Source organism: Chlamydotis macqueenii, chromosome 2 (assembly GCF_036417535.1).
Source record: "Chlamydotis macqueenii isolate bChlMac1 chromosome 2, bChlMac1.mat, whole genome shotgun sequence".
Taxonomy (NCBI): domain Eukaryota; kingdom Metazoa; phylum Chordata; class Aves; order Otidiformes; family Otididae; genus Chlamydotis; species Chlamydotis macqueenii.
Window position 1 is genome coordinate 56,271,334 of NC_141557.1, and position 26,745 is coordinate 56,298,078.

General features: G+C 43.1%; 1 protein-coding gene across 2 annotated transcripts in view; it reads right to left on the reverse strand.

The window, feature by feature from the left end:
- The window catches only part of GLI3 (GLI family zinc finger 3), a 195,821-nt gene that overhangs the window by 84,737 nt on the left and 84,339 nt on the right, over positions 1-26,745 (reverse strand). For both annotated transcript variants that reach the window (XM_086743036.1, XM_086743035.1), the window contains exon 3: positions 13,458-13,563. In XM_086743036.1, coding sequence (XP_086599162.1) covers positions 13,458-13,563 — 106 coding nt within the window. The remainder of the gene's footprint in view (positions 1-13,457; positions 13,564-26,745) is intronic.

Genomic DNA, 26,745 nt, shown 5'->3' on the forward strand with positions numbered 1-26,745 from the left:
TCCCTTAACTCCTTCCTCTTGCTAAGGCAGGTGCTCCTGCTCCTGGCAAAGCACCCAGAAAGCCTCTCATGTTACCTCAAATGAACACTCTGCTCAGTGTCTGTTCCGTGATGCCAAGAAACACTCTTTTTGCAAGTTCAAAACCAAAGCAAAACAAACTCCTCAGCTTTCATTTCCAGTGCCTACTGTAAGTCATGTCCACAATATTACAAAACTGAGATTTAGGGGAAGAGAGAAAGCTTTTCTTCAATTCTAATTTTATATGCTAAAATAAAATCTCAACTTTTTAACAAAAGCAAGATGGCAATGACAAAAGACAAACTCAGTGACTGAATGTCCCTCCTATTGCACTTGCTACCTAAATTTGGTTGTGAAGGTAACATTTGACTAAAATTCTAACTTTAAAGGACTACAATCCTGACAGAAACAGTGACATGAAGGTTCAACATTAATCATTTCTGTTGAGGTATGGCTGGATTTGCTTCACATCTCTATCCTAACATTAGCAGACAGCCCAAAATTTATACTCACAAGGATCAATGACTATTACTGCACACAGAGAGTACCGGCTAGAATTTCTCACCTTACAATACTACTTGCAGCAGAAAAAAAAATAATTGTGCAAATATACAGATATTTCTGTATTTATGTATATAAATTTCTATATAAAATACACAGATTATTTTATGAAATGCCCTCCCCCTCGACAAATCCAGTATTTGGGGAAGAAAAACCATTTTGAAAGTGCACCTCAGTGACAGTACCAGATGGAGGGTATACATGTATGCTGTACTCAGAACTGTGAGTCAAGGAGCGATCCTATGAAAACATAATGTCTTCCAAGCTTCTGGCATCCTCCAAGCACCACCACAAATAGCAGGTGAGCCAGGGACCAGCACCAATATCCATCCAGTAGGATTTACAGGTATACAAAGCACAGCTTATATCAAAGGTGAATGCTGCTAAGTTAAGAGAGGGGAAGAAAGATATTCTGCTAACAATCACTTCTCATATTTTCTCTGTCATTAATGAAGGTCCAAGTGCGGGAGCTGGCTGGGGTGCAACCAAATCAGAGTGGGAAAACACCCAGTTCTCATGTTGGGCTAAGAAGTTTTGTCTCACTCAGGCCAGCTTCTTTATTTGATCCTGCAGACACTGAAAGCCATTGTGATGCTACGTAATCCACACAAGTCAGAACTCACAAATGGTGAATATATAATGGCTGGAACACCACAGCCATCAGAAGAAAGAAGAGATAAAGGCTTCACACTGCTGTTCTTCCTCTATTTGCATGCAAAACTGGAGTTAAAAAAAGCATTTCTTGGGCAAAGTTGTAACTTCAAACAGCCTCAAGAACCAGAAATGAGTGGGAACACCACTTCTAATGTGACTGTAGGGGAAAACACATGAGAAACAAGCACTGAGTGTAAAGCAAATTAATGTTCTGGCCGCACATTTTTTAGAGAAGTAGTAAATTCAGTTTTGAAGACTGAGGTAAATGCATTGTCGACATGCTGGAAGCATTATTAGTTCCCCAAATGCAGTAGGTAGCTAGGCATGCAAATAAAAACCCCAAGGGAAACAAACTGGCCAACTTGGGACACATCTGCACCAGCAGGATGACCTACACAATGGCTCCCTCAGCACCTCTGCAATTCAGTCTAATCACAGGACCAGAAACAGAATTCCCAGAAACGGTGCCAGGATGGAAGCCTGACATCTGAGGAACTGAGCACAGCAAACCAAGACAGAGGCAGCTACACAAGCTTTTTTAGTACTGTCTTGATGATGTACGCTGATAGTGATCTTCCAGGGCAAAGCAGAGAGCACCTGACTGCCCCTGGTCATTCAGCTCCTGCCCTCCCCGCCAAATCTGTCTACAGTGTTGTTAAATGGGGCTATTTGCATTGGTGGCCTCTACAAACTGGACTAGACTATCAATCTTTTCTTCCACAGGCCAGTGGAAAAGGCATGATAAATCTAGGCTGAATTTCAGCAGGAGATATAGGACTGAAAGATGTGTATCTTTAAAGAGATAACCACTTAAATCTGATATGTTTAGAAATTCTCCCTCTTGCAAAATCCTCCCTAATTTTCTGTTGATCCTTAACTCCACTGGTCACAGCACCTCAGAAATAATGCTTTCAAGAAGACGATAGGTCAGTTTGTTCCTTCAGAAGCTTTGTATTCCTGGCTTATGAAATGTTTTGCCTCTGTGTCCAACCTCTGTGGGCTCTCAGAAAATTACCAAGACTCCTTTAAAATTGACTATAAATGCAGTCATAATCTATTGCAGGTTCAGATCTACACATTCAGGGCTGGAAGGGACTAAGCAATACGTTCTTGCCTGGTCTTTAGTGGCAACTTCATAGGGCCCAGCTTCAATGAAAAGCTACTTCTAAAATAAGGTCCCAAGTCCTTTCTTGGTCATGTAAAGCATCCTAAGAGCAAAAAATCAAACAGCATAACATTTTTCTTTAAATCATTTCCTCTATTAATCGATAACATCAGCCGCAAATGTTGGCCCAGCCTACCCTGAGGCACACAGATAAAACACCCATTGAGCACATTCCTTTGGGTGGAATTAGGGTCTTGTCTTTTTTTTTCTTAGCATCATATAATAGAGAATATGCAAGGAATAGCTAGTTAGTCTCCTACATCTCAGAAGCACAGCCAACACCAGCTGGAGAGACTGCTTTTTGTTACAAATACATAAACAAACATAGACATATATACATTTAATACAGTGGGTTGAGTAAGAGTTGACAAAAAGGGAAACAAAGTGTTACTTAACTTATTTTTTTTCTTCCTTTGTTAAAAAAAAGTCTGAACTAAATTAAATCCACGCTTTAAGACTATCGAACATTATGTTTTTGTTGCGGGAGGAGAGACTCTAAGTCAGGGAAAGATTGTGTGAATGTAAGATGAAGATGCTCTGTGCTCCTGCACTGCAGATGCACTCACTGCTCACACTTCTAGTTTATACCTACTCTCACTTTCAGGACTTCCAATTCACAACACAGAAATCTCACTAGTACACTTCAAAAAAAGAAAGCAATAAAAAAAAGAGAAAGAAAGAACACGAAGACTGTAACATTTCAGTTCTCTTTGAAGCAAGATTTAACATGAGTGGAAGAATTGTGCTGAAAAAAAAAGGAGTCTGTCACACTCCAGTACCTCACAGGCCACTGCAACAAGTTTGACAGCAGCCTCTATAGAGTTGGCTTGCTTCTGGTTCACTGCACGTGAATACCACAGTCAATATCTGCTCACTCGACTAATACTGCTGACTACAGCACAAAGAACACAGGAATTTTGTCCAAGAAACCACAGGCTCAGAGCCTCTGAATGTGCACTATATTTAGAGCTTGCATTCTTTGCAGCTGATAACAGAATGAGATAATAGAAATTTCAAGCAGCAGAACTCTAGCATTGCAGCTATTCTATGTATGTTTGGTTAAATGTTAAATTAAGGTAACAATCCACATGTTCTCAATGTTTTTACCCACGAATATTTTTCCTACTTGTTTTGTTCACATTTTCCCTCTAATTTGCCATCTTTCTCAGACTCTGTGTAGCTCCTTCCATTAGTTTTATAAGTAAAGATCTAGAATTACTTAGTCCATGATAAATGCAAGGAAAGATATTCACCCTATTATGTAAAAAGGATGCATGTACACACACACACAAATATGCACACCTGTATAAATATCCGCACACAGGGAGCACCCCAAAAGTTCGAAGTCATGCCTAGTCATTCCTCAGTCTACAGAAAAATGTTGCATGCAACATGGTGTCCCGAGGCACAGCTTTGCTGGCCATTCATTTTGCTTCCATCATCTCTTAATTCATGCTGGTTTGAAAGCCCACCTTAGGGAACCATTTCGCACTGGCAGCTGAGAATTCGTCTCAGTACCGTTAACCTCCCAGATGGGGCAAATCAGCTAAGTGGCAGTGCTGTCTAGTGCCGATAGATACTTTACTGCTGATGAACCCAGGAATGATTTCTCTGCAACAACATAATCCATACAAACTTCTTTAAGAATCCCTTCCACTGGACTGGGACCCACCAGATGAACTTGCGCCACCCTGCCTCTCAGGTGGGGCTCAGGCAGCTGATTCCCTTTAGACCAACAGAGGAGCATTCCTGAGGACCACCGAGAGCTTCCTCCTCTTTTTCCCCCCTCTGCACCGCCCTGGGACGTTGCCCTGCAAGTTGTTGCTGCTGCCGAGTGACTGTATGGTGAGAGGTGGTCAGCCAGCAGCCAGCCGGAGGAAGCATGCCTTTCTCATTAAAGCTGGGGGTTGCTGCCTCTCGAGTGCTTTCCTCAACATAAAATAATGAATGGAAGATTTGAGGGAAGTTTCTACCAAAAGATTTTTAACAAACCAAACCATTGCTTTTTACAAGCTTTTCCTTCTACATTAAGAACCTCATCAAAATTTTCCTCTTCTTTCAATTGCTGTAGCTCCCCAACCACCCCAAAAATCAAGCTGGCTGTACGAGAAGAACAAAGAGCCTCTGTTAAGGCAATATTTATCTGCTGCTATTGTTTCTCCTTTACAAATCTGTAGTTCCTTGGCATTACAATTAGCTACTCCAGAGAAAATGATTATGTCACAAAGTATTATCCGCCATAGAAACAGATGAATGATGTGAACCAAATGTAATCTGGTGTGCTCAGAGGCAATTCTGTTGACTTACATGTAAGCATGCTTGCTAAAAATGGGGATGATTTTTAGCAGTGAATCCTTATTTGATCTAGAAGTTATGTGCCAGCAGAAACGAACTTTTAAATAAGATACTCTTCCTTGTAGGAAGGGAACAAATCTGTGAGAAACACAAGAGCTGAGTTGAATGTGCAGAAACTTTCGACTACATCTTACCTAAACAAATCCACATAACTAAACCTACGTAAAACAGCTACATTCAAAAATATTTACCTATTGTACCTACATTTTTACCTACTATTTTTTTTCTTTTCGAGTGTCTCGGAATAAAAAAATTAAAAGAATCACAGGGGGTTTTTTTCTGCAATTCAATATATGCCACCAATAATTTGCTTTCCAAATTTTTCCCAGTTTCAGATAGTTCTTAAAAACACAGTCTGATTCTGAAGCTGCTCTGCAACTGTGCTTGCAAAGGAAAATTTATGATCTGCAAGTCTTAAGGTAAATATTACTAAACAAGTACCAACAGCTAAACAAAACACTGATTCACTATGTTAAATGATGCAACACTACATACTGAGTGAGAGATCGCAGTTCTGGTCTAGACTCAGGCTTCTTCTTCCCTGCTTTGTAAAAAGCCTGGCACTGAATGAAAACTATCTGCTGAAGTTATGTGCAGGGATCTGGCTTCTGTGAAGTAAAATGATACTACTTACCATTTCGCCGTGCTACTCTGCCCCTAAGAAAAAGAGGCATACAGGTTGCTTCCAGAGCCTACAACACACATATTTACGGTTAGTCTCAATGATCTTAAAGGTCTTTTCCAATCTAAATGATTCTATGATATAATCAACTCTGAGTAACCTTGGAGAGTCACCAGACCATGCTGCCTCCTTCTCAGAGACTTGTTATAAAAATCCTCCAGGCTATTAGCAACTGCTCATTCTCGATGCTGCACTTCTCTTCCAGAGAGAGGTTTCTTTGGGTGCCTCCCATTTAATACAAGATTTCTCCCTGCTTCCAGGAAATATTCTCATGGATGATTTTGGAAAGCTTCATCTTTTCATGTCCCAAGAGCTTCCCATTCTTCCTTCTTTGATAGCTCCTGGATAAACCATAAAAAGTGTTCCAAGTCTTAAAGTAATCAAAGCCAATTAAACAAATTACATTTTTCACACTGGGTGGGGCTCTCCTTCACACCATGAAAGGATCAATGAATGTTCTGACAAGGTGACAGACTCCTTGCCAAGTCTCCAGCTTAGAGGTAGATGGAGGTCAAGCAGCAGGTAAAAGATTTAAGAGGTTTAAACATTAAGATTTTTAAAAGTAATAAGAGCTTAGGAATAAAAGCACAAAGGAAAAATCAAAATACCAGTTATAGGTCTGGAAAAGCCAAAACATCCTATCAAACGTATGGCAAGCAGTTTCTCTCATCATCAAGGATATCTTGTGGAGCCAACACTTTAATCTTCTCACGTCTGGACATCCCCCATTGTACTGCATAGTCTAAAATCAGAGGCTGATGAAAGCTGAGCATCTGGGCCTGACGTTCCTTTCCTTTCCACCCTTTTGTAACTGATGTCTGCATAAATTAGATATGAAATTACTTATCTAAGAATTGGACTCTCTTTTTATCAACTTGAAGCTGACTGCAAGCAGAACATGTGCTTTGCCTTAGTACCGGCACATTCACACAGTTCAAAATACCTGTTCAAGGCATTCGTGTTAGGCACGTGCATTAATCATCTGCATGTACACCACTTCAAGGTGGGGTGCCATGCTCGACCTTGTGCTCACCAACAGGGAGGGACTGGTCGGGGATGTGAAACTAAAGGACAGCCTTGGCTGCAACGACCATGACATGGTGGAGTTCAAGATCCACGGGGCAGCAAGGAAAATACATGGCAAGCTCTCTGCCCTAGACTTCAGGAAGGCAGACTTCGGCCTCTTCAGGGACCTGATGGGCCAAGTGCCATGGGAGGTGGCCCTGGAGGGAAGAGGGGCCCAGGAAAGTTGGTCCATATTCAAGGAGCACCTCCTCCAAGCTCAGCAGAGGTGCATCCCGATGAAAAACAAGTTGGGCAAAAAGGCCAGGAGGCCGGCGTGGATGAGCAAGGAGCTCCTGGACCAACTGAAAGTGAAAAAGGAAGCAATATAGAGGGTGGAAGTGGGGACAGGTAGCCTGGGAGGACTACAAAGAGGCTGCACGAGTGGCCAGGGATAAGGTAAGGAAGGCCAAAGCCCTGGCAGAACTGAATCTGGCCAGGGATATAAAATGTAACAGGAAGAGCTTTTATAGGTACGTAGGGGACAAAAGAAAGTCCAGGGAAAATGTAGGCCCCCTCCAGAAGGGAACTGGTGTCCTGGTTACCCAGGACATGGAGAAGGCTGAGGTTCTCAATGACTTTTTTGCCTCAGTCTTCACCGACAAGAGTTCCTGTCCCACCGCCCAAGCTGTAGAAGGCGCAAGCAGGGACTGCGAGAATGAAGAACTGCCCATTGTACTCGAAGAGCAGGTTCGGGATCATCTAAGGAACCTGAAGGTGCACAAGTCCATGGGTCCTGATGAGATCCATCCGCGGGTCCTGAGGGAACTGGCGGATGAAGTTGCCAAGCCACTGGCTATCGTATTTGAGAAGTCATGGTGGTCTGGTGAGGCCCCCGATGACTGGAAGAGAGGGAACATAACCCCCATTTTTAAAAAGGGGAATAAGGAAGACCCAGGTAACTACAGGCCGGTCAGCCTCACCTCTGTGCCTGGCAAGGTCATGGAGCAGATTCTCCTGGAAACCATGCTAAGGCACATGGAGAGCAAGGAGGTGGTTGGTGACAGCCAACATGGCTTCACCAAGGGCAGATCATGCCTGACCAATTTGGTGGCCTTCTATGACGGGGTGACGGCATTGGTGGACAAGGGACGAGCAACTGACATCATCTACCTGGACTTGTGCAAAGCTTTTGACACTGTCCCGCAAGACATGGGTTTGATGGACGGACCACTCGGTGGATAAGGAGTTGGCTGGATGGCCGCACTCAGAGAGTGGTGGTCAACGGCTCAATGTCCATGTGGAGACCGGTCACGAGTGGCCGTCAGGGGTCCGTGCTGGGCCCGGCCCTGTTCAACATCTTTGTCGGCGACATGGACAGTGGGATAGAGTGCACCCTCAGCAAGTTCGCCGACGACACCAAGTTGTGTGGTGCCGTCGACACGCTGGAAGGGAGGGATGCCATCCAGAGGGACCTTGACAGGCTGGAGAGGTGGGCCCGTGCCAACCTCATGAAGTTCAACCAGGCCAAGTGCAAGGTCCTGCACCTGGGTCATGGCAATCCCAGGCACAAATACAGGCTGGGCGGGAAATGGATTGAGAGCAGCCCTGAGGAGAAGGACTTGGGAGTGCTGGTGGATGAGAAGCTTAACATGAGCAGGCAATGCGCCCTTGCGGCCCAGAAGGCCAACCGCATCCTGGGCTGCATCAAGAGAAGTGTGGCCAGCAGGTCAAGGGAGGTGATTCTCCCCCTCTACTCTGCCCTGGTGAGACCCCACCTGGAGTACTGTGTCCAGTTCTGGAGCCCCCAACACAAGAAGGACATGGACCAGTTGGAGAAGGTCCAGAGGAGGGCCACGAAGATGATAAAAGGGCTGGAGCACCTTTCCTGTGTGGACAGGCTGAGAGAGTTGGGGCTGTTCAGCCTGCAGAAGAGGAGGCTCCGGGGAGACCTGATAGCGGTCTTCCAGTACCTCAAGGGGGCCTACAAGAAAGATGGGGAAAGGCTGTTTAATAGGGCCTGTTGCGATAGGATGAGAGGTAATGGTTTTAAAATAGAGGGGGGTAGATTTAGATTAGAAATTAGGAAAAAATTTTTTACGATGCGAGTTATAGAACACTTGAACAGGTTGCCCAGAAAGGTGGTGGAGGCCCCATCCCTGGAAACATTCAAGGCCAGGCTGGATGAGGCTCTGAGCAACCTGACCTAGTCAGGGATGTCCCTGCTCCTTGCAGGGGGGTTGGACTAGATGACCTTTGAAGGTCCCTTCCAACCCTAACCATTCTATGATTCTATGATTCTATGATTCAGGGTGTGAGACTGCCAAACTCAGATGCCTCTAGCCTCAATCAGTAGTTACAAACAACGGAGCTTGGAGTACCGTTGATCCTAGGAAGCCACAAGACAGCAGCTTTACCTTGCAGCTTCTTCCTTGCGAGGGAGGGTAGGGGTAACATCAGTGCACCTTCCCTTAGATTTATCTGCTCACACTCCCTTACTCCCAGACCAGGGCTAACGTAAAAGGAGATGGCAACAGAAAGAGTCGGAGACCAAATGGATGAATGGTTTGGAACGTGCATGGTGTATCTGGTAGTAATTCAGCCCTGAAACTTTAATTTTCTACTATCCTCCTCCAACACATGCATTAACCGCTCTGAGACGTACACAGGCCACCACCCTGGAGCCATTCCTGATATTGACACCTAGCAGTTGTCCCCTACCCCACCTCTGCAGGAGTCTGTGTCCTTCACAGTCACATTAACAGCACCTGGAAATACCAGGTTAGATCACCTTCAAAGGCCATCCAACCCAACTTTGAAATGAAGCAGACTGGGAGCAACCTATTAATGGAACTTGGTAAAGGTGTGGGAATGAATGAATGACCAAGAATGGTAGCTTCCTAAATTGCTGCAGTTAAATCCATCAGTAGAAGTCTGGCTCTGTCTTATGAGCTCTTTTTTTTTTTTTAATTAATTAATAAAAACTCTCATCCTAAATAAGTCTCATTTTAAAAAATGTGAGACTATAAAATTATTTACACTTGCACTTTCATAAAAATAGTCAAGACACTTTTATTCTTCCTCTACTCACTGCTAACAAGTCTCATTTCAACACAGCCAACATCAAAAAAGACATCAGGCAACTGGAAGAAATAGCCAACAGTATGACTTGGTTCTTAAAGAGTAAAAAAAACCAGCATGCTTAAAGTACTAGTTTATGTTCAAATAAATACCCTCATCAGTAGCATGATTTTGAATCACTGCTGATTCAAGGAGTGGAGAAGGCATCACACTCTATTTGATGGCCTAGCAAACGTCAAGGACCAAAACACAGTTTAGCTTCAGCTTCTCCTTCAGAACTTTACATTAGGAAATCAATTTTGAAAATTAAGAAAGAGCTAGACAAAAACAACAACAAAGAAAAACAAAGCAAGAGGTGGGATTACTAAAGCCATGCTTCTTTTGGTATGTTTTAATCATAAGATGACAAGTATTTTAACTTGCTAGTTCAATGAAAAGTAGCAAAACTGAATTACAGTTTACTGGAATATTTTTTTTAAACTAAGAGTCATGCCTTGAATTTGAAAAAACAAAGGAAAACACAAGCTTCAGCTCCAATTACACTGTTCATACGTTGCCACTAAAGAACAATTTAAGTTTCATACATCTTCCCTGAAGTATAAACTGAAGATATACTGTAGAAATTCTAGGATAACTACACAGTCCTAACAAACAGGTTTTGGTAACACAAAGTGACACATCTCAGTACATATTCATAAGGGTTGGGGGTTATTATTGGGCTGTAATTGCAGTTGTTCTAACACCTAATAAGCCATGGCTGGAAAAACAAAGGCAGGTTAATTTGTGATTTCCTCTACTCATTCAGAGGCAAATTAAGTGTCAAACAGCTAATACAGAACATATTTCATTTTATGAGATTTTAATTTAATTCTGCACCATATCGTTGATGCCTTAATGTAGGGTGGTTTATCTAAGAGGAAGAGCAATTTATAAACCTCTTTCAATTGAAATCTTTAATGATAGGATACGATAGCATAATTACAGCAATGCCTGCTAGTCCTGCTATACATAAGCATCTGTCAGCAATTCCATCATAAACATAAACCTTTATTTTAGGGGTTTATAACTCAAATTATAAAATGTGGCTCCAGGCCGAAATTTGGGACACAACAGTTCTGCCCATCAGCAATTAAAATACAAGAATTATACATAAAAATACATATACATCTTTAGAGCTGCAAGTACATAACAGCGCTCTAACACCTTAAAAATACCTCCTTTCTTTTTTCTTTTTCACTTCGCCATTGTTCAAAATTATGTGCACACATTGTAGGTACCATGTGGACATGGCCCTCTCCACATTTTTTCTTCACTTGTATTATACGTAAACTAATTCCACTAAGGCTTGACAGGTTCTGGAATACATTTCTAGGAGCTAGGATAACTGGAACAAAGCCAATTTTTTGCCCTTTTTTATTCATATTTCACACACACACACATTTTATAGTATTATGAAGCTGAGGAGAAAACCACTCATACAATGAAACCATTGATGAAGCTGTGGGTAAACATTTGTATCCTGACTGATGTTCTCACCATTTTCTCTCAGAATTCTCAGATAACTTCTCAGACCCAGTTGTTCTTTTTTTTTTTTTTTTTTTTAAATTGGTGTTAGGACAGCAGTTCAAGTAATGGCTCCAAATCTAACAATCCTAAGTGATACTCACACCAGGCTCTGTAAAACTTGCAAGAAAACTGCTGGGTGTCTACCTCATACATACATTAAAACGTATTCCTGAAAACTGCAAAAGCATGACAAATCTTAACATCTGCAAAGAAGCTGTTGGAGTCTGACAGATTTTTTTTTTGCTTAATTGTCTATTTACATTTAATTACACCGACCACAGCGGCTCCAAGGGTCCACTACAGCTCATCATTCCAGTGGCGACACAAATAAAATGAGCAGAAGAATCAACAGAAGTTAATGGAAAAATAAACAGCCAGTATCAAGGAAATTTTGAGTTGAAAGCTTGGGCTGGTATCAGTGTATTTCAAACGCAGCTGCCTGCAGTCATATCACATCACGCTGAGATCTCCTCGTCTCCAACAAGCCTCTGCAGGGCCCAGCTGAATCACCGCTACACCACAGGGAACAGCAGGGAGCGAGGGTGCGCGGCATGCAGCATGCGGCACCTTTCTGCAGAGAGGGCATTGATTTCAGCATCAGAGGGGAATACCACTGAATGCCAAATGAGGCATGAAGCAGGCATTTTCAACGTCTTTTGAGGCTCTTACAGAAATCTTGGCACTTTTAGCAGTGTAGGCTGCTAGTCCCAATTTCCCACTATCAGCCATAGTGGGGAACGGTGGTCTACCCACCAAAGAACCCTTCCCACGGGCGCAGAGTGTCACAATACAGGCTGGGTTCATGGGGCTTAGGCTCCCGAGATGGCTCAGCAGAGCAAGCGCAGCCAGGCACGGTCCTACATGGCACAGCATCTAGAAGCCTCCACGAAGGCTCACAGGCAGTACCCAGGTTTTGGGTGACAGTCCTCTGCTGATGCAGGTTAAAACACTTTCTGGGACTCCCTACCCCATCTGCCTCACACTGAAGACAAAGTCATATTCCCCACTAGCTTCGGAAGGAGCAGAATCGTTCCTCCCAGCTCCTAGAAACATCCAGGCAGAATATTCACTGCACTGCAAAATCTAGGATGACCAAGTAATGACTCTGTCTGAGCCTGCCATCTTCAGCTTACAACGGTTTTTAGCAGCAAATTTAAGCATGTATTTGAGTATACTTTATGATACGGTTGACTGTGGTGTAAATAGTGATGCATCAGAGGAACTCAGAGGAATAAATCACAAGTTTCTGTACTCTCTCTTTCTATAAACATCCACTTTCCCTCTAATGCCCAAGAAGACTGCAACACAGATTTATTACTTACCTCCAGGCAAATTTGCTCTGAAATTACAATTCAGTAATAGAAGACTGACCCAAAAAAACTGTAGTAAAATATTGTGTGTGTACTTGGGCATGTAGTTAGGATTGTTAATATCAATTAATTCTGCTCACAGAGGAGGACTTGTTTTAAAACAACTTCATTTTTCTTCTGCATATATGTAATTACAGAGCTGTAACTAATAGCCATAGCAAAGCAATCTGCCATCTAAACAACTAGCATTATTCTTCAAAGTATTACTTGTGCTTTTCTTCTTGTAGTTTCTCCGTATGAGAGGTGATTAGTAGATATGATTAAATGTATATATCAAGCCTTTTACTGAAGTAACAAGCCCTGCTTTTCAGCTCCATTTTTAAAGGTATATAGCAGTTTTCTGGACACAATCGTTTTATTCTGCAATGATTATATCCATCTCCCCATATAGAATAAGATATTTATTTCTACAGGATTTCACCACTACCACCCTTTTCTAATGCACGTTATCACTGGTATTCATTTCTTTTATCTTTGTGTAAAACCATGCGCTCTATCACATTTGCCATTTTGTTTGGGTGACATTCCCATCAATCAACCGATTGCCTGTGCGTGCACACAACAGGGACTATGAAGATTTACCAAAAATTTCATTATGCTTCATAGCAGTCACTGGAAAAAAAAAACAACACCTTTGGCATGAGAGGAAATTTTAGCTATGAAGAATCCCAAGCCTAATACAGACAAAATACATGTTTTGTCTGGCTGTATTTCACAGGGTTCAGCACTTTTTAATTCAGTATTTATAGAATGACAGCACACAGAATAAATGTCAGCAAAACATACAGGTAACACTTGCCAGCTGTCTATTAAAACAGGAATTCCTCAGGCACCAGCCTGGGTTTTGCTTCACGAGCAGATAACCTCAATGCTTTCCAAAAGTAAATCTTGCTAACCAGCAAAACTGGCAAAGTGCTCCAGGTGCACGGCTTTAAGCATTGCAAAGGTTTGTATACTTGCCTGTTCCAAGCAGTTGAAGCAAGGGGAAATACTGAATACTCACACATGCAGAGGAGGAATGGGAGATGGTTCGTAGTGGTAGCGTCCCTCATGATGTCTCGCATCAATTGGTACAGGAGGGTGGAATGCTGGAAAGAGGTGAGGCGGATCTGAAAAAACAAGCGAGGTTCCTGGATCTGAGTATCTCCAACAACTCTTTAAAAATAACATTAATAAAGATGGAACAGATATTGAAAAGCATGTGTCAACAGCACTATGACTTACAGGTCGCATTCTCCCTCCTTGCTGCAGTCAGTCAGGTCTGTCTGAGAGAAGAGTTTGGCCCACAGTGTTTGTATGAATATGTATTTACTAATTTTAATATTCTCTTTTTATAGCTTAAATGGAAAGGGACGTAAAGAAGTCTTTAATAAATAATTATGTGCCCATATGTGAAGTGTCAGATCAAAAGGACCATCAAGCCTTTCATAAGCATTCCCGGTTTATTTATCTTTCATTAAAACAAGAAAAAAAAAATCATTCCAGGATGAAAAGCCTAAGCAGAGAATACAATACAATAAAAAGTATATCCTCAGAGAGGTACACACAATCCTACAACAGAAAGCAAAACTGAAGCAGCATGCTGAGAAATGACTATCTGGAGTAAATCAGAGTTAAAAAGGAAACGCAGTTGGGAAAGGTTGTACTGGAGATGCTTAACTGCATCAAACTAACGGCCGCATGCAGAGGAATGTGCCTGAGGACAGGGGACTCATTTCATATACTGCTCTTAAAAATGAAGGATGCTTTCTTTGTCCCCACAGCTGGAGACTTGGGAACCCATGGTTGCAGTAAGCTTCCCTGCCCCATCTCCTCCAAGGCTTTTGCAGGATGGGGAGTTTTGCAGCTGCCAGGGCTCCTGCTCCCCACTGTTTCCAGAGAGCCTGGTGATGAGGCTGACAAAAAGGGGAATGTGTCCCCACTGCCCCCAGGAGCTCTGCTCTGAGGGGCCAAGCACAAGCCCATCCTGCAGCTCCCCACCAGTCAGTACTGGTTTTCAGCAGGATTGCCTCCCCGCTTTGGAAGACACAATGCACACAGACCACAGCTCTCCGCACCAGCACACTGGTGCGACTTGTGTGCCTAAAGGAGGTTATTGCTGACCGTGCTGCCCACTGATGCCTCAGAAATGCACAAAATTCAAATGAGATGCTGAGCATCTCCAGCAGCATGGAATAAACCAATCCTGCCCAGTTATTACCCGATTGCCACTTTGGGTGAAGTCATGTGTTTATCCAATACCAAAAGCTGAGAAGTACAGACATTAGGTCATGCCATGGATTTACTAAAATGCTTCTAGAAAGAAAACTTTAATTATGAACTGGCCATAAAACTAAGCCTATCTTGGTTTTGCCTGCTGACTGTTGAAGGTATCTTTTCTTTGAATTTCCTGCCTTTCCTATTCAATAAAATGTAATCTTCCTTGTAGATTACGTTATCCGTGAAAGTAGTTCCTCATGCCAACTAGAGATGGTTAAAAAAAAAAAACGTATTTTTCCCCATGGTCTGGTTGCTTTATTATTATGTTTTGAAGGAGAAGAAAGAACTAGAGGAGCAAACCTCATGGCCCTGAGGGAGTAAATGGAGGGGATGAAGGGGAAATCACGTAAATTCTGAGGAAATATTCCCAATACTTCAGGAAAATCTGGAAACATCTGGCATGGCCTGTCCAGTTTCATGGCTTGATTTTGTGAAACATCACCAGCATGTGATCAGCCACAGAACATTTCTGCCATTTACTGACTCAGGGCTTAGACATCATAAATTAAAAATAATTGTGGCTTACTACTGGGAGATGGGAGCTCAAATTCACGGTAGCTTTAATTCCAGTTCTGCTGCACCAACTGGACCTTGGCACACAATCTGTTACAAGCTTCACTTCCCACGCCGAGCACTCCTGGCCTTCGACAGGAGTCAAGGTGGGCCACAGATGACTAGGTACCCCATGAACACACGGTCATCATCCGAGTGAAGGATGCTTGCTGCCAGCTCCCAAAACACATTCCTCACCAGCCACCAAGATGGAGAAGGGGAAAAGGGGCATGAGAAGTAGGTTTTAGCGCATCTCCGTGCCTGCCCTGTCACCTACTTCACTGGTATTTGACTACAGCAGTGTAAGCCAAAGGCAGGAGGTTTTAAAGCTGGTATCTGGCATTTTACTGTAAAAACTCTGCCATCATTTTTTCAGTGAAGGAAGTCACTCACGCCCTTGTAGATGCACAGGCGAGTCCTTCCCTCCCCTATGCGTCTCCAAAGAGTGAGCCTGGGGAGCACAGGTGAGACCACAGAGATTTCGTCACCCTTATTCATGTCAGATAGGACAGGCTCTGCCTGGCCAAGGCAGGTAATTCCTGCTCAGGACACCAAGACTCCTCACTGTCTCACCCTCACCCAGCCTGAGCACCTACCCATTAAATGTAATCTCAATATTTATGCAGTGAAACACCATTTAACCCTCCTGGAATGCGATCATCTATCTTCCTCTATCTGGGAAAAGGAAAATTAGTATTAAACAACCTAAAAAGGGTATTCCCCTTTGTGGGGCCTACACAGTACAGAGCACCACCAAGCTGTATTTAACACATAGGATATAAATCTCCGTGAACACCTTTTTGAGTCCTCTCACATTAAGCTCCTTTGTATATCTTGGTTGCATCTTGTTTGCAGTTTCCATGTGGGAAACAGCCGCACTCCATCATGGCACAGGGAGCTGTCTCCATCAGCCCTGTGCCGACCGGAGCAGAGCTGCATATCAAAACCCAACATAATTATCCATCTCACACTTTATTATTTACACATGAGCAATACAGCTGGTGAACATCGTAACTCAAGTGTATTTGTAATAAGTTACTACACTGTAGCCATCTCCTGTTGCAACCCTTAAGAAAAACCACATGATGACTTTTCCAAAGTCAGGCTAAAACTGCTGAAGCAGAATAAAGTGCCACTAAACCTGGCTACCTCCTATTTATCATATAATTTCCTGACTGATGGTTCCACAAACCAGCTGCTAAGTGCTGTGTACTTTACTGTCAGCAGACTAACATGCTAAATGGGAGACAGGGAGAATAATGTGCAGAACTAGTGGAGTCAATTTTACGGAGGGAATTCAAATTCTGCTGTGTTTGGGTCAGACCTCAGCGCAGAGGTAGGCAGTAAATTCTACGTGCTTGGGGGTCCAAAACCACTCCACTTTGAAGAGCATTGAATATTTATATGGAAAGACTCTTAGATCAAACAGAGACCTGCCAAAGCACCCATCGTCCAGGGCTTCACTTGGAATTCACTTGAAACTCCATAAAAATGTAATTGATTGGCATGTATTTATATGGAAATACATAGTAAGAAGTTTCCAAAGCAGTAACTCGGGCTGTAGCCAGTTTCACATTGCTTTTTCATATCCCATTCAGTAACTATTTCATCAAAGGCAGCATCAGAACATTACAGGCACATTCTGCCACTATTATTTATGCTGTAGCTGAGCAAAGAACAAGTGAGAGTACTCACAAGCTAGAATTGAATCTGGACATATCGAACTTCTGGCTGTTTGTGAGAGATGCTCTACCTATCTAGAAAACCAGAGGGCAACTTAGTGTAAAAGACAGGATACATGCTCTGACTATAATGACATTTTCATGTTTCTCATTTAAAGTGTGAGAAACAAAACTCTTACCCTTAGCAAAGAGGAACTCCTCCCAGCAAAATGCATCAACAAAATCTAACTTCCTATTCTGCAAGGGAAATTATTTATTACCATTTGCAACTTCTTAAAAATCCTGGCTGAGATGCAAACTACCAGGCAGTTTTCTTATAGATACAAAGGCAACCGTGATTTCCTGGACCAATCCTTCAACTACATCCTTGCAGAGACTCCCTGCCATAAGTGTACAGTACAGGAGTTAAGATGGACAGATGCTGCCCTTGTATTTGGAGCGCTCAGCTCCAATTCAGCAGAAGTATCAGATTCTGTGCTTAAATTTCACTGTTTTCAAGAACTTGTAAGGACATGCTAAGGCACTGGAAATAAAACACATTCCTCACACATTGCTGAATTTGGTAGCTATTGCCTTCTTCTAAATTCTCTGCTGCCTACTACTATAAGCTTTCTTTGGATGCTTTCCTGTCTCTTGCACAGCTAACAGAGGGTCCTTGAAACAAAACAGGAGATACAACTGCCTGAAATACTATAAACTCATCAATTTTAGCACTGTGAGATTTTCTGGAAAATATGTCAATTTATACTAAATTTGTGTTGTGTAAAACATGCCTTTATATTTCTCCTTCAAGAACCTTTATTGCTTTCTTAAATGAAGTGAATAGAACCATCTCTCTCAAGTTACAATCACTCCCATACAGGAAAAAAGAAGAGACCTACACTTGTTCTCAGAAAGTCAGCAACCCAGGGCTCTGCTGCAGCATCAAGGGAAAGAAACTGGGAGAAACAGCAGTTGCAGTTCTTGCAAACCTGAACTGAAATCTGATGAGATGTAGCAGGCAGCAGCAATTCACTGCAAGATCTGGTGGAAAGGCAGACGATGCCAGCTGGCTCAAAGGTGCTGTGCAACACCTTGAGACAACGGCAAAGGGGTTAGGCTGCTCCGAGGCTCACTGATTTAAGAACAACTTTTCTGTAGACTCTGTAGTCTCTCAAATAAGCCTCACTCAGTTAAGGGATCACTGCATTTGGAAAGTTTGGCTGTGGTGGTAAGGCTAGTAAAACGCTCTGCCCTCAGCTAACCAACTTGCTCAAAAATCTTGTAACTCCTGCCAAACTGTTGAGGAAGACGGCTGCTGAAATGACAGGCTGCATTTTTCAGCACATCAAGAAAACATTTGCTACTGTAGAAAACACCTGCATCGGCTTGAACACGCCCAGTGCAGCCCCGATGCCTGCACCTGCGTCGTGAGACCCGGCCCAAGCAAATACAGGACTCCAGCCCAACACAGGAAGCTCTCATCATGTTTTAGCAGATTTGTCCTCAGGACGATCAGCTCACCAAATTAAACGTCAGGACTGAGCCAGGTGCAAAACTCTACCTCAGATATAACCTCACTTGAGGTGAAATCTCCTTCCCGCCGAAATACATTATGGTCTTGACACTGAACTCCCTCGTACGAAGCTTTCACACCAGATGTAACAGAAACAATATCAGGCAAAATATAGCCTCCCCGCTAATGTCTTTTCAATACACAGAACAGTTTTGAAGAGTTTGCCAGCAAATTTCTACACTTCCTTTGGTTCTTAAGCTGATCACCAGATGGGAATTTTCTAATATTCAGGTTTGCAGAGTCCCTAAGGGCACCACTGTTTCTTCATGTACATTCACTTCAACTGATCTGAACCTAATGGTATTGCCAGGTTTTATGGCAAGAATTAGGTTCTTTTTTGCCAAGCAAAGATCTTATTTTGGATTTCTGTTTAATTACAGCTTGGGTTAGGGCTCAATAAGAGCACATGTTGTCTTTGGGGGGTTTTTTAGTTCTCTTTCAAAAAGGGGTGAGTTATGTTCTCTATGTATGCTTATACAGAGGCTTTAATCAGGAAGAAAAACGACTGAGCCACAGCCGCACGTTAATGCATGCACTTAAGTTTGTGCACTTTGAAGAGTTTCCCTACGGTGAACAGGGCTGCCGCTTCAGCGTGGCTGGTTGCCATCTGAAGCACAGCTTATTTGCAGGCTGATCCACAGATGTGCTGCAGCCCGTTATCTTGGGAGGCTTTTCCGTGTGTGTGCGCGTGCGTCCGTGTGTGTGTGCATGCATGCGCACGCTTCCAATGTGGCAACCACCGTGTTGACACGGCCAGGACTACTCACTATCAGACTTCACAGAGAAGGAGATTTTAAGTAGGAAAAAGGAAAAACTGTGGTAGAATAGAAAAAAAAAAAAGGCAAATAAATGGCAAAGAAATGGACAGAGGCAGAGTGAGAGAAAAGATTTTTAATTGTTAAGTTCTCTCTGCTTCAGGAACACTAAATGTTAATTGTGATCACACACAGTAGATATAACACTTTCAGAGAAAAACACAATGTTCAATCAGATCATGCCCCTTCTATGTGTCTGTGTTTATTAACAATGATCAGACTTCCCTCTACTTGTGCTTGCACAGCCTGTGCACTGATCTTAAAAATAAACCACAGGAGTTCCAGGGCAAATCTCACCAACTAGAGCACAGCTCCAGCTCTGTGCCTCATCTTATGGCTGAAAAATAATTTCAACCCTTGCAAAGCTGAAAATTAAGCCTTGAGGGCAACTCAGATCTCTGCTAGCCATTTCACTGCTTTTTAGTTTGTAAACTTAAAACACCTTGTGGGAACAGGTTTTATTGTTTTCAGTAGTTCCACAACAACCATCATGCCAAACGCATGAAGAAGGAGCAGTTATCAGTGTGCTGGAATAAAACTGGTTAGAAATTATTTCATCAGCTGGCACTGAGAGGTCTTCAATATGCCAAATTTGCTCCAGGTATTGGCCAAATAACTGCTGGATTGACTTCAGTTTCAATGCTTTATTATTCCTCCCAGCCACTGCAACTCTGCTGTCTGTGAAGCAGGACTGCCTTCTGGAATACTAACTAAACTTCAAGTCCATTCAACTGACTCCAGTGCTCCCTGCCATTTGCCCATCCAAAAAAAAAAAGAAAAAAGAAAAAAAAAAAGTAGTACAGTAGAGACTTGTAGGGTAATAAATATACTGCATGTACAAAACACCTTGGACTCAAGATTCCCAAATTCTTTAAGAACATAATTTGTGGTTCATCACAGACCAGTGACTTACAAATCACGGTATCCACTGGGATGGGCTCACTGGCAAGTGAAGGAAGGACTCTTTGAGCTGCCCTGATCATGCAGCTGTGAACTTGCCCAGCGAGTGGGATGGGCACAGCACTGTCACCCCGCAGCCCCCCTGGGATACACATTTCTGGAGAAGGAAAGCCAAGGCAGTCCCCAAGTTTCCCCAAGGCACAGTTTCCTCAAGAACGAACAGCAAATTGGTGGAAATACATTGGGAATACCCCACCTCAGCAGCAACTTCCACCCAACGTTGGCCACTTCATTCTGTGAGCAACCTTAGAAAACCCTCATGAACATGAGCAACAGTTGCATATAGCCAGCACCTGTACATTGGCCCATGCTTTCAGGAAAAGATAATGACGAAAAGACATCTTGGCCTCATCACCATGTTACTCGGAGGGAAAATCATCTCACCTAATGCAGCTGGCTCTTGGTATGGCACAGCTCATCTTTTTCCCAACCTCTGGATCCCACGTAGCATTTCTTAACAAACTTAATAATGCGGTCTCCAAAAGAAAATGACGCATCGTCCTCTGCCAGGAAACTGACAAAAGAAATCCCTCCCTCTGCTACCTCCCATGGACTCTGCACCAAAAAAAAAAATTCAGCTACTGCCTTGCAACACGCTTGCTGTTTTTGCTCCCCCTAACCTCTCCTGCCACCACGCATCAGTGCATCTTCCACTGCTAAAAAATCCACCCCCTCAGGAATTATGGAAAACAAACAAGCATCCATGTTTAACTCTCAACAACTCCAGTCAAGTGGTTTCACCCAGCTATTCTGGAATGCTTCCCACCTTTGATCGCTTGTATGTATGAAGGATCACATCCTCAGCGTTTCCTCCTCTACGAGCAGCAAGTAACTGGATGCATAACCACAATATATACACAAATAATTTGTACCTATGTACATATGCATACCCATTTCTGCAACACACAGCAAATTCCAGTGGTTGAAGGTGAGGTACGAAGTGGAAACTAAGGAAATGAAAAGATTATAAAAGAAATAAATTCTGATCCACGCTGGAGAGAATTAAAGGAGAAACCTCACAGCAAGGCTCTTCAACTCCAAACTACTCCTCAGCAGAGGTTTAAGGTGGGCTCCCTGACTGCTGGGAACAAGGAGCTCCCACACAACAGCTTGGTTTTATTCCCTACAGCTCAACACAGCTCAAGGAAAGCATTTGAATACCCTACTATCAGCTGCACCCATTAACTCAGAAATGACAAATATTTGTAAGATGCAAAGGTAAATTTGGGGAAGGAAAGGTAATAGAAAGCTAGAAACTAGGAAAAAATCGAGAAATATCCTTGTACCACTGCTGATTTGATGCAGGAGCAAATAAAGACAAGTCGGGTAATTCAACAAGCTTTGGTGACATTCTTAGAAGTTCATAAAGCAGCAGCGTGAGTCAGTTGGCAAACATTATTTGTTTAAATGACGCCCTGGAGACTTGTGTGCTCTTCTGCGTACCAGAGTCATGTTTAAAAGCTATCTGAAAGGCCAAACCTCAAACAGTTGAGTATCAGTATAGCATGATGAAAAACACTGTAGCTAAACAGATTTCCAGCAGCTGAAGGTCTGGACCACAGAGTGAAAGGCTTGGAAACAGGTTATACTTATCAGCTTCGATGAGTAATGTATGGCATGATAGGAATTAGAGAAGGAAAAGTATAATTAGATCAATTATTTCTATTTTTAGATATTAAAACAGTTCAGATTCTATGGGATGCACAACCAGATGAACACTTGGAGAGATTTCTTTTTCCCTGCTGTTCAACTTGATTTTTAAAAATTTCATCCAAATATTCATAATTATTTAGCTTCTCTCTGTACCATCCTTAGCAATTACTCTCCTATAGTGTTTACACTCTTCAGGCCCTTGCAGATAAGCAGATAGTTATCACATGTGCTGTCAGGCCACTCAATAATATACATTTATTGCATCCTTTAATCTCTATGTCCATATTCTAAACTAATCACAGTCACTTGGTTTTGGTCCTTGGGTTTCTTCCAGCTTGCGAGAGATACACGGTTGTCACCCCTGCACTCTTGGGCATCAGGTCTTCATGTAGGCGGACATGACGCTGTTTAGGAGGAGGCAGCCTTAGAGATTTATAATACAAATAACCTATTTCTGCAAATTTCTCTTTCCAGCAGGGGTATATGTTTCTTATACACCGTTTCAAATACCATTACCTTTCATTTTCCCCACTATGAGACAGTGCCTTCATTGGGTGGCAGTTACTTACCCTACCACTTCCAGGGGCCTACTGGTGAAATGGGCACTGCCTAAGTCAAGTAAAGGCAACACAAACCAGCTCTTGGTTATTACCTCTTGACACTTCCAAATACTTGACTTCAAGCTGTTTCCTTCCTTACTCCTTGTTCCCTCAAACTCCTTCAGCTTCTTAGAGAGTTTCTCCCCTATATTTAATTTTTATGCTGGGTACTTTTTGATTCAGATCATTACTGAGGATGGAAAATACAGTGAGTTCCCTTAAATTGCTGTATTGACATTTATCCTAAATGCTCATTCAGCCTATTTTTGAGAATGCCATATTGTTGATATTCCAGTCAATCTGAGTTAGTTTTTTCAAGCCAAGATTTGAGGCAAATATTTTTAATGAAAAGGGCCACACTCAAATTACATCACTTCCCTGTGTCTCAGACTGGTCACTGTTAACATGGAGATATCCTTTCTGAAACACTCTGACCCTCTTCAGTGAGAAGTTGAAAAGTTCCAACAAAGGGCTGGAATAACAGTATTTTATCCACTACCCATCATTTCTCCAATTCCTTGACAAGAGTGGTTCAACTGCGTAAAACTGCTCATTCTCTATTAACACAGAGTTTTGCTCATGATCTTTTTTTTTAAGTTTGTTTTTCTTTACAGACAACTTCTTCTTAGTTTCCTGTTACTCAGATAGAGGGTAAGGGTATCAGCTTTAGATACAACCATGCTTTTTTTGGGTTTTTAGGATTACTGCTAGGATCTCCCTATTTCCTCTTCCCCACCAAAAAGCTTTTCTCTCTATAGCATATGGGAAGATCCTCACAAAGTTGCATCTACACCTTCACCTTCCTCCTCTCTCTTGTCCTCTATAGACACAGGGGCAGGATCTGGCCTGCACTTCTCTTGCTTTGGGAACTAAGTGCTGCTTACCAACAGAGGCCAAGCCTTTACACCACCCACTTACAGCTAGCACCACCACTGAGAAATGAGATGAAGGGCAAGTCTGAGCATACTTGTTTAAAAACACAAATCAAAAAATAAGAGTTGACAATCTCAGCTCAATCAACGCTTATGGTCCTTACGCTCCGTAAGGACAGCGTCAAGTGAGTAGCATGATGTATTAAAACCAGATACTGCACTTGGTCACATCAGAGATGCAGAGCAGGGGCACACGACTGCAGAGGGCACGAGCTCCAGCATCTCCTGAGCTCTCCTGCCCACAGTGCGTCCTACTCGCTCCTAGGACTCAAGTGTCACAAACTGCATGGATAGGTCCAGCCTCACCAGGGAGGAAAAACACTCTCATTAATGACAGAAAAGGAAAAATGGAAGAACAGAAACGTGAACAGACAGAAGTATTCAAATGCAGCAGCAGGCAAAGCAGCCTATGGCATTAGCAAAGATTTTTCCGCATAGCAACAGCACAAAAGCAAACTTTTCAGGGCAATGTCCATCTCTACATCACTTGCCTACAGTGCATACCGCAACAAGATTCCGGTCTCTAACTGAGATTCTTGGCACTACCATAGATGATGACAACAGAATCACTTTCTCCAGCCTCCAAGTCCAGATGGACCAGAAAAAAGCCACATTACCTGTCTATGCACAGTCATGTTCTTCAGCTTGGTGATTAAGAGACAAGATGGGAGAAAATGCAGAATTACATGGAGCACAACCCCACGAATATGAGAAAAGTGGGAAAGAACTATTCTTCTGCACCCCTGGGTGGATAAGGGGGCACTTAAGGGAAAGCCACTGCTTTTCATTCCTCTCTTTATATCCTAGAGAAGAAGCCAAGGGTGCTACGAGGAGACAAGAGGAGCTAGAAGAGGGGAAAGATGAGGGGCACAGACCACCTGCCACATGGACAGCTGTCACAGGAGGCTATGGACACTGAAGGTTTAAATGGCCTCAAGGGGAAAGTCACAGAAGAGAAATGCAGTAAGGGTCCAAATGTGTAGAAACCAGGAAATTCCTGGAGTGCAAATTTTGGGAAGTCGGGAGAATGCCTGGGGACAAAAGGAGAGGAAAATCACCTGCCATATTCTTACAGTAACTCCTGGACACGTGCTTTTGGTCATTGCTTGGGAAGGATAGCAGGCTTAGGCAGACCTGTGGTGTGGGCCAGTATGGCCCTTCATGCTCCACGCACTCCTGGCATGTTCCTCAAGGCTAAGATGACCGCCAACCCCTTCCTCTGACACTCAGCCAGCACATCACCAAGAGCAGTGCCTGAGCTGCAGGACTTCGGCCCATACAGCTCCACAGCACGAGCATGAAGACTTTCTGAGCCTGTAAAAGCCCATCTTTCAGTTGTATGTTTGCACAACACACTGCATAAAAGAGGGTTTTGGTGTACGGCTAATGTCAAGCACACGGTGATAATAAAAATAACTTAAGATGCCTGTCCCCTGCCCACTGAGACGCAATCCTCCCTCCTGCATTTCTGTGTAGAGTTCAGATGCAATCTGGCGATAGGAGAACAGAGGACTTCATTTACCCTCCGGCAGAAGATGAGGGGACAGCTCTCCTCAGTCCCATGCTCTGGCAATCTTTGCATTCCAATGCATTAAGCATCAGTTTCCCGCCACTGAAGTGTTTGATGCTCCACTAAATGCAGTGCCACTCCAAGAGCAACCCTCCGTATGGAAAAGCCATTTGACACAAAGGTTGGAGGTCAAAAGTTTAAATGTTCATGACAGAGACGACAGCAGTCCTTTTCTGGTCAATAACATCAAAGGATTTGCCAGCTCTTAATGCCACTATTGTCGCTTGTTTGGATCCTATTGAAATTCTAGCATATTTATTGCCCTCCAGGAGCATAAGGACTTTTTGTTTGTTTTAATCTCTATGCTGAACCGAAGGAGTCTGAAGTGTTGTGACTCCCCTTGCTCCTGAGGATAATGTGTTGGGAAACAATGCCAGAGGATGCGGCATTGTAGCCTCAACCAACTTGGCACTTTCTTCCCCACCAAAAAATATAAATAATGGATGGAAACATATGGTCTCTATTGGACAGGGCTGGAAATCTCTGCTCCTCAGCTCCCCACATGAGCGGTTTTAATTGTTTTGTGCTATGGCAGGGGGTGAAAAGCGCTCCCCACCAGCAAGATCTCTGTTTTGCCAGTCATTGTTGAGAAACGTCGTGCCACAGCTGAGTAACGCTCCCATTTGGCACAATTGTGGCAGAGCCGGGAAGAGCAGTGAGGTTCTCCAAGACGAACTGCAATGCCATAACCGCAGAGAGTATCACTTCTCCCAGCCCTACTTCACTCTCTGAACTTCTGCTTGCGGCTACGCAGAAACTTATTACCAGAGCTCTGCAGTTCATGTTCCAAGCATTGTATCAGCCATCGATACCTCGTCCCTTGCCAGAAGCAGAATCCAAGTTCATTTGTTACTACCTTCCTCAGATTCCTGTTCCACTCCACAATAAGGATTAGCAGTTTAAGTTATGTTGCTGACCTCCATCTGGACAGGCAGAAACAGATGTCTGTGTGCTTGGGCACGATCTTATTTCAAAGTGGGAACTCTGGGTTACTAATGACGTTATAAAGGCAATAGCATATGTTGGCTCTCAACAGTCCATTGTCTAATTGGGCTGGTTTTAATCAAATATGAATGAACCCAAGTTTTTGCAGCTAATGAATAAATCCCCTTTTTAACAAACGACAGTAATTTTGAGCTCTCCAACCAGGCAGGATCCCGAGGAATGCCTACATGAGGACCAGCCATCACCAAAGGCTCGTAAGAGGCTACAGCAACATCCGCTGCAGCCCAGTTCATTATTCAAACAGCTCCTAACTGCCCTTCCCAGAGGTAAGCTGCAGCCAAATTGTTTTCCTTCGGCTCACAAACCAGATATGCATGGCTTATTTGAACAGCCCGAAAGTTTACTTTAGTCTCTGTTTAAATACCTTCTACCACATATTTCAAACAAACAGTTCACTTCATTAGAAAGGCAAACAGCGTAGCCGCAGAATACGAACACTTGAGGAGAACCACGCCAGGCAGAGAAATCCTCTGCCCCTGTGTAAACACTGCCTGCTCCGCTGCTCTGAGCAGCATCCGCCTGCAACGCTGCTTCAAAAGCCTGTTCGCAAATACTTCACATGTCTGTTTGTAAGTAAACGATAACCCCGAAGAGATTATCTGCAGGGCTGAGAGCCCTGATGGTGACTATCACTACGGCGGCACAGGCAAAGAAAGAAAAACCAAAAGGTTTGCTGCCAGCCCTGGATGAGTTATGAAATGATAATAAA